The 9,368-nt window shown below is 34.4% G+C and overlaps 1 protein-coding gene and 1 long non-coding RNA gene across 2 annotated transcripts; one reads left to right on the top strand and one right to left on the bottom strand.

Annotated features, from left to right (window-relative positions):
* Window positions 1–2,700: 2,700 nt before the first annotated feature.
* On the bottom strand, window positions 2,701–8,192 carry LOC142520476 (peroxisomal membrane protein PEX14-like). Its single transcript, XM_075623457.1, has 12 exons — window positions 8,001–8,192; window positions 6,729–6,976; window positions 6,529–6,577; window positions 6,237–6,424; window positions 5,880–6,072; window positions 5,674–5,766; window positions 4,827–4,897; window positions 4,679–4,721; window positions 4,525–4,592; window positions 4,347–4,391; window positions 4,179–4,247; window positions 2,701–3,491 (listed from the first exon to the last, which is right to left on the bottom strand). The coding sequence occupies exons 1-12, from the start codon at window positions 8,056–8,058 to the stop codon at window positions 3,015–3,017; spliced, it is 1,602 nt and encodes a 533-aa protein (XP_075479572.1). The 5' UTR covers window positions 8,059–8,192; the 3' UTR covers window positions 2,701–3,014.
* Window positions 6,983–8,019, top strand: LOC142520477 (uncharacterized). The gene is made up of 2 exons (XR_012813928.1): window positions 6,983–7,700; window positions 7,861–8,019. It is a non-coding gene; the product is annotated as an uncharacterized LOC142520477 (long non-coding RNA).
* Window positions 8,193–9,368: the final 1,176 nt, after the last annotated feature.

Genomic DNA, 9,368 nt, shown 5'->3' with positions numbered 1-9,368 from the left:
TTCTCAAACAGCTACCAGGATAGTATGGGGATGTATACTTGCCATCTCTTTTGTAAATGGTAAATGGGATAATATTTCATACATACACATACATATACATAACAACGACCGGATGTGAAAGTATTATCAAACTACATTAATGATTGAAATATTTAAATTCCTAATTTGTTTCGACACTTCAATAAATAAACTCAGTAGAACAAAGCCAACTAATTTGTAAAGATTGTGTATGTATATTTTATTTAAGAGATTTAGTATTTTCAATGTTTATATTAGAGGCTAAAAATGAATTTGAACAATGAAAAAGGTAAGAAAATCAAAATAACGCAGCCATTGAAGTATTTTGTGAATGGTAAAATACAGCCGGCAAGGTGGTACAGTTTACCAAGCACAAGATTTTTAAGCCCATCTAGGGACGCTTGACATCAGAATGATTTAACATTTTATTTTTTGATTGTTTCAAATCCCAAATTCTAAATTAGAATTTTAAAAAATTCAAATTCCGAATATTTTATTTCTTTTCTCGTCTCTCGTATATTGATATTATTTTGATTTTTAACTGTTAAAGATATTGGATTCTTATCATTATTCGATATATTGCTAGTAACATTCTTATCCAAAAATATTTTATATTACTATTATATTTCATTTCACTTCAGTTGTTTGTAAATACTTCATTGATATAATTAACCTTAAATTTTATTATTTCGAGTTTATACAATTTTATGCATCTCACATACAAAGTTATAAACGGAATGGATCAGACCGGGAGAGCCGAAAGAAGATTTGACATGAGATGTAAGGAGAAGTCCTCGCGCACATGCGCGACGTGTCGGCGCACATGCGCGAGGAAGACAGAACCTTTCGCGCATATGCGCGACGTAGATGGCGCACATGCGCGGGATGGGCAGAATGTTCGGCGCATATGCGCGACGTAGATGGCGCATATGCGCGAGCTGACAGAATGTTGGTTCGAACTACCGGCGCATATGCGCGACTTTGTGCGCGCATATGCGCGCAACATGCAGAACATGCACGATGCCACTTGGCCTCTTATCATGCAGCATATGTATATATATATATACCTACATGCAAACCCTCCAGATTAAAAAGGAAAGAAACGAGGGATGAAGCTCCAAGTTCTCTCGGGTGAGAAATTGAATGTCACGTAAAATCCATCCGTCTGTTTTTGAATCCGATTATAGTACTGAAAATAACTTATTATCGACATACGATAATTTACTAATTAATCTTTAAAATTTTTGCACAATCTTTGTTTAGTTGCTAACAAAGTCATGGCAATAGATGCTAGGCGAACGAACATGGATTAACACGGGAGAATTGTGATTTTGGTTTTGTTTATATATTTTTTGTGATTTTGATTATCTATATCATCAAATATTAGTTTTAGTATGCTATTTTTTTTTGTTTTTCGACGGTTTTAATTATTTTTTCTAAAATATAACGCTGATGTGTTAACGACGTGACACTCCGTGAAAGAGAGACAAGGCAACACTCCCATGAAAAATCGAAACATACATTATTGAAACTAAAATTCAATAATATAAATGATCATAATAATAAAATAAAATATAAACATAATTTTCCCGAGTTATAAACCACTAGTTTAATTTTTTCCAGTTTATACATAATAATTTTAAATGCAAGTTTCGATTTATATGTAGCAATATTCGATATCACATTATTTTTTTAATTATTTTTTGTTATAATATTTTGTTTTGACATATATTTGTTGCGATAGGTGTTTATTCAACTGATCCACTAAAGTTGTAATTCCTCGGAAAATAAATAAATTTTATTTTAAATTTTTTGCATAAAATTAAATTTTTCTATAAAATTATAGCCTTAAAAAAAAATTGTCCAAGGCTCACATGATCATGCATGGCGCATTAATATTTTAATATATTCTGCTAGTAATGCTAAAATTTCAAATTTGAAAATTAAATAAACTGTTAGACCATTTGTCAATTAAATTGTACTCGTACATTAAATTAAACTTTATAGAAACTTTAAATCCTAATAAAAAGTCAAAAATGTGACAACAAAATTCTGCATAAACTTTGATTTCACACTTCACATACACACACATTCTCTTACTATTTTTTTTTTAAAATTTCTCCTCCTGTGTAAATGTTAATAATTATTTATAAAATTATTCAAAATGATCCATCCTTTATAATATATTTTTTAATTTCATTCTAATATATATTTTTGTAGTAATTTTTTTTTCAAATTTAATTTACAAGGGAAAAAATAAAAAAAATATTTTGACGTGCGTGCAGACATACTAGCACACAAACACAGCCGGGTGGGATGTTATATATTTAGAGATACATGTCAAAATGGACTACGCTCGCCTCTATTACACACGCCGTTCTTGCCGCATCGCCTTCAACTCATTGCCACACGAGCTATTCAATGCTATCCTTGCGCTTAGTAGGGGAGCGTCGAGCGCGCGCTAACATTTATTTTTATATGTGAGATACATTCTTAAGGTGGCATCGAATTTTCTGCCACACCTCCCTTGTCACCTTCTTATTGCATTAAATTAAATTGATGATTTATTTCCTCCAGGTAAAGCCAAAGTCAATATAGTCACAACTGAAGAAGATGGACAACCAAAAACCAAAACGGGACAAGAAATTTCGAGGTTTTCACGAGCAGATCAGGAGTATTCGGTTGATGAAAACACATTGGATAGCCACAATAATAGATAGTGGAAGACGACCAGTTACATTGTCATCATGTCTCGTTTCACATAATAATTTGTAGGTGTGTCTATACGTCGAAATATACAGCAATATACGCTATAATCAAGTCAATGTAGATGCATGATCTTGGCAGTACTTCACAAATCTTAATTAAAAAAAGTGCAGAGACCAGGGTGATGAGTTCTTGTAACTGATAAGTTGTCTCATCCCTTTTATCAAGGACATTAAAGTGGTATATGTACCTGAATTCAAGATGTACTGATGTTCTTCAATCTTTCGGGCCTACAAATATGAGCCATTATCTTCCTTTTGTATCTCAGTTGAAGAAACTTGGGAATACTCACCATCGGTATCAACGAAACCACCTGATTCAGAGATTTTTGTGATTCTTTGCAACTCATCGGTTACATCTGGAGCACGAGCTAGTGATTGATCATCAGTCATTTCCTCTTTCTGATATGGTCGCTTCTTTGGTTGTCGTATAGCTGCAGCGGCTTCGAGCATCGCAACAGGTGGTGGCTGGGGAGGTACCCATGAATGCTGAACTGGTCGCTCAATACCCAACCTGTTGAAAGGTCCGGACTTCTGATCATTGTCAGATTCAATTTCTGTGATTCTAGGATTCTGTCGCTGCCACCAAGGCACTGGATCGTCTCCATTCAACTGCTTATCTGGGAGTCTGTAACTTGAAATGTTACCACTTTCTTGAGTATCGAGAACGTTGGTGGAGCTGTTCTGAGATCGACTAAACCCCCAAGGCTGATTGCAACATGCAAAACATTAATGCTATTACCCTAAAGCTCTGCCACAAATGTTTTCATAACTTCTAAAATATTATGATCGTTCAAGAATACCGCGTGTCTATGCCAGAGTTCAATTAGCAATAAGATATTTGGATCACAGTAACTAAAGGAGCATGGCACACTAAGGAGCCAAGGTGATCAGAGCATAGGGGCACCGGACGAGTCACACGCCTTGAGATCAGGTACATCAAGGCATTATATTCGGGAATCCGGACGCATCCAAAATTTATCACACAGAATTGAATATTTAACTTCCAAGGCATTGACTAAAATAAAAAACAGAAAACGTAATCTATTATACTGTGTTTCACATTGAATTTTAGAACCGTTCATTCATAATTGTGAGGCACTCTTAAAACTCACCTCGAGCCTTTAAGGAGAGTCAAGGTGCATGTTCCGTGAAAGGGAGTATTGGCTTGTGTCTAGACATGTTTGAATAGCTTCATCCAAGTTAAAAGAATATGATTTATGGTACTTATGTCTCCAGGATATCGATAAGACACAAAAGACAAGAAGACCATATAATATGGATGTATCAGATGAGTAGTTTTTAAAAATATCCTGCATCACCAATTGACGTCGAAACAAGTAACAATTGACGTTTTTATTAGAAAGATATAATCAACAATTATGGGCAGCAAACCTTTGGCCTAGGCTCTGAACGAGGATTTAACACTGGTTGATCTGGATTTGACGAAGCATCATTGACATCCTGAGGTGACAACATGCAAAAATTGATACACCAATGGGGACAACTTCAAAACTATAAGCATGAAATAAACAGAAACAGTATTAATAGCAATGGACTAACCCTGATATTGAAAGGGTTCTCCCCATTCTGAATCATATCCATGATCTGCAAAACAATTCCGCATATTATAAAGAAAAAAAGGAAAGATGGCGAACATAGAAAAAGAGTTCAATGCCTCTTGAATATTATATGATTACAAAAGGCTTGACATATTTCCACGCTCAGGGACAGTAAATACCTCCCCATACGACTTAGATTGAACACCAACAGAAGGTTCCACGTATGCAGGCGGTGACAGAGATCTCGCTGCAAAGAGCACTCAAAATAACAAAAAGGTGATAGCCAACTCATTAAGAGCACGAGAATTCAGCAACTGATGAAAGAATAGCAACCTGAATGTGAATCATTGTTTGCCTTGCCATTGGTATAAGGTAGCTGGAAAACCACAGCACATGTTAAAAAACAACATCAACCCCGCTAATAATCAAAAGATCAATCATCATCAATGGTACTGAAAAAGAAACGTTATGACAAGCTCACTTGTGAACTGGTCAGTGAGACCCTTTGATAATCCTGTTCATCTACGATAATTCTTCTACTGATACTTTGACCTGACATGACCAGAAAAACAGAATCAGTTTACATAATTACATCTTACAGATTCTGTGGAAACTAATGATGTTAAGCAGACACAAGAAAAGAATCTTGAGGAGAACAGTCTTTACACAGCAAGTAGAGAAGGATGAGTAAGGAAGGTATATCTGTGAAACACTTAGGTTGAAAACACACATATGACGAGGTCGGTAAAATCTAAGATCACACACAGGTTAGAACAGATGGCAGACTTTGACCCAAACTTCAATCAAGTGAACCCGGTGCTCCCAATCACAATTAGCTCCACAGATTGTGGTTTCAATGAAATGTGATCAGACAAACAAGAAATTAAAAATGGCTAATTTGGCATTTTCTGCCTTATATGATTTGCAGTTTTAAATCCTCAGGTAGCAAATTGGAAGGCTGGATGTCACTTATAACATTGTCAAATATGCTGACACTGAATTACAAACTTGGACAGAGAGAAACAAAAGAGCTAGTAAATATGCCAAAATGAAATTAAAAGTAGCATTTAAGCAATGCACAAAGCTAATTCTAGTTATACTAGCTGTTGGTGGCTCTGTCAATGACGAGTAATCACAAACAACTTCATAATATTTATGACAAATCTACTCAAGTAAAGCTAGATTTCTGCCAATGAAACTCATAAATTCAGAATGCAGCAATAATAAATGGCTAAAAAACCATGTACAACTCGTTCCGAGAGAAAGATTAAAATCACTTACACAAAAATAAAGGAGAAATAAAAATGGACCATAAGAAACTTCCTTACCCTCTTCCAACTTCTTTATAGAATTACTCATCGATTTCATTTCACGCACTTGCACATTCAAAGTGCTGATAAGCTCCTCGAAGAATCTCTTCTCTGAAAACAGCAAGAAAACCACCACGTGAAGCAATTACTGACCAACAAAATCTGGAACAATAAACAAACAATTTGCACTATAAAACAATTGTTAGAGTCGATGAAAAATATACCTTCATTTGTTGCAATCAACATCTCCTGGCTTGCTCGGGCAACATCAGCAGCTGCTATAGCAGCAGCTTTTGCAGCGGCCGCAGCTTCTTCTTCAATACTTCGTTTATCGTTTTTCTTTAGCATCCCCTCTTCCTTTTCTTCTTCCAGTACAACCTTGCGAATCCATAACTTTAACCTCGGAATAATTGCATTCTGACACAAGAATGTTACAGAAAATGTCACAAAAAAGTAGGAATATCAAACCTTCTGATGAGAGAAACTACATATATTACTGTACTAGTGTCAAGTGCAAGACAATGAAACTTGTATTGGAATTGTGTCGCCGAAAGGCACCTCTTCATTGGAACTATCTATACCTTGAAAAGTACTGCCGTTCCAGCACCGGATGCCGTAAAAAAACCTAAAGCAAAAAGAACATGAGACCAGTGAAATTGGGTGAATCGGCCCTTTTTTGGAACACTGCTAGCAGGTATGACAGATGTAGACTGCAGATTTTGAGCTGGAGGTTGCTGTTGAGCATTTGATGAAGCTTTTATCTGCTCATCTTTAGTTGTATGGTGGAGAAGGAAAAATCAAATACAATTAGCGCCTTGATTAACAAAAATAAGCAACTTCTGAAATAATTTGACATGGCCAAATACAAATTACCCGAATTAGTCACAACAGGCTGTGTTGTTGCAACAGGTGGGGAAGGATCCTGCTTTTTGCAAAGTACTAAGATTATGTACTTGGAAACTTCATAAGAAATAAATAAATGACTTCATGTGAAGGGCAATGAGATGTAGTTTCTTCCTCGATATTAGACTTATTCTGCGCAAGATGGAAAAAGAGAAAGGCGAGAGACATACTGGAACACGCCGAAAAGCTTCGTCTATCTCCTCTTTTGTGAGTCCCTTCTTCTCAAGAAAAGATCTTCTGTAAATTACCGGAGATCCCCTAACTTTAGGATGTGAAAGAAACTTAACAGCATTTTCCACTTGATCTTCTCGAATCGGTTCGGAGTTCACAAACACAGAGGTTGGTGAACTTTCTTTTACAGCATCCACCTTAGTAACTTGATGATCAGCGAGAGATGGTTGCATTGCTTGTGAGACCCCTATTCAAAATTAAACTTATTACAAATAGCAGGATTCGGGAACAATCAACATGCTTAATATCTGAAAACATACTTCAGGTGTGGCCTGATGGCCATAAGAAATAGCTATTTATCTCATCAAACATTTTATATCAGTTTAGTCACCAAAACAATCATCACTCTTTATAAATGTCCAGAGTTGATGCAAAAATGTCACATTAAATTTTGTGAACTCCAATTCACTAACCATTAGCATAAATACCAGTCATCGAATAGAAACAGAAAAATCAACAAAATGGTTTGTAAATGACTAGATTTAAAATGAATTACCAAAATTTCTGACTCCTAAATCTGGCATCACCTTTCATTCCATCAATAACAAACACTACCTCGTAAATCAGCTCCACCAAAATTCTTGCCAACCCCTAAACCCCAAGAACGTTCTTGTTTTAGCAATTGAAAAAATCACAATTTAAACTACAATTGTAATGAAGAAAATTCTTTTCATGTACAGAAGTACTAAGATTGGATAATTCAGACATCTAAGCGTGAGCTAACTCATTGTAATGGAGGTGGCTGAGGGTGCACAAACTTAGAGTTTTTTCCGCCAACGTTTTTAGAAAACTTTACATTAAATGACATCTTGTTTTTCTATTTTAATTTGTAGGTTCTCCTCCACATGCTAGGCCCATCCACGTAAACCAAACATCTAGAGCTTAAAGAGAGAACACAAACACTTGAGAATGTAATATTCATGCTCCATAATAAGTGGAAAAGTCAAATTTTTATATGATAGTCATAGAAAATAAAGGCTGACAATTATCACAAGAAATACAAATAGTTCATCTGGATTTCACAGACCAAACGACCAAACTTGAATTCAGGCCAACATCAGATTCAAATAGTCAGAAAATTTAACTATAATAAAAAGCTACACAACTCATTCTTGCTCAAATTTCACAGCTTGAACTTTCTCCCCCTAAAAGTTATAAGAACGATTATGGGAAATCAAAGAACTTGAGTGGATGAAAACAAAAAACAAAACCTGGGTCCGGCGGATTTTGGCCTGCAGAGCTCGGAGGAGCGTCACCGGTGGCTGCCATAAGGATTTACTGTCGGCCTGGTGATGGATTTTGACGGGACTTTCAGCTCAGAGAAGCTAAACTCTACGGTCAGCGGATTTTGCAATCAGCCAATCCGGACCCCAAAATATTAAAGTTTCTTAAAAAATTCTAAAATGGTCATCTAAAAATATCTGCATTTATAAAAATTAGGCATTCATGATTCATACCTCATCCGGTTAATTACAATATAATATATTAAACTTTTATTTTTATAAAATAAATGATTTTATACAAAAACTCTCGAGTAGGTATCTTGTGAGACGGTCTCACGAATCTTTATCTGTAAAACGGGTCAACCCTATGTCCCTATCGATATTCACAATAAAAAGTAATACTCTTAGTATAAAAAGTAATATTTTTTTATGGATGATCCAAATAAGATATCTGTATCACAAAACACGATCCGTGAGACCGTCTCACACAAATTTTTGCCAAAACTCTCATTGATTCTCATAATAACTAAAAAATATAGAATGTCTAAATACATCTTACGCATAACTGCATATTATGAAAAATATTATTTTACGTTCAAAATATTATTTTCATTTGTTAGTTATGTTACGACGAAATATTGTATAATATATGATAATTTGAAGTAAAATGAGAAAATATTATTTTTTAGTGTTGTATGGATCAGATCGACTCGTTTCAAATATATAAATTTGTGATATCGTTGTTAAAAAACCCTACTCATAATTTTAAGCACGTGATTTATTTAATATTTATTGTATCTAGAATGACCGAGCTAATTATGATGTGAAACACCCCTTAAATGTTAGGTGCTTAAAATTAAATTCTACTAGTATTATTCTCAAGAACACATTTAAATAATCATAATAATTTAATTATATGAAATGAATTTATTATCCATCAAGTAAAATTTAATAAATTTATATTGAACACTACAAACACATAAAACATGATTCTAAAATAATATAACGTAAACAATAAATAAGTATGGCACTTGTTGTGAGATGATGACTCACATCACTTCACTCTCTTGCTATAACGGGCATGTCGGCATCAACGTTGGTGAGTTTTATATCGCTCAATCATTTACTTAAAAAACACGAGTTCAGATGTCACATACCCATCATATTAACATTTTGATTCTCTTACGCTTATTTTAACAGCGACATTTATTATTTATGGGTCTCATTGTCTATTCACCGAGCTTTATTCTTATTTTATATTAACTAAATACATTTCCAATTTTATTTACATTTTTAAAATTTTATTACTTACTATAAATAATAACATTTTTTATTTTTTATAACTTAAAATTATTT

Source organism: Primulina tabacum, chromosome 12 (assembly GCF_025594145.1).
Source record: "Primulina tabacum isolate GXHZ01 chromosome 12, ASM2559414v2, whole genome shotgun sequence".
NCBI lineage: Eukaryota > Viridiplantae > Streptophyta > Magnoliopsida > Lamiales > Gesneriaceae > Primulina > Primulina tabacum.
Note: the sequence above shows the minus strand (reverse complement) of the source record. Positions and strands in the feature narration are given on the sequence as shown.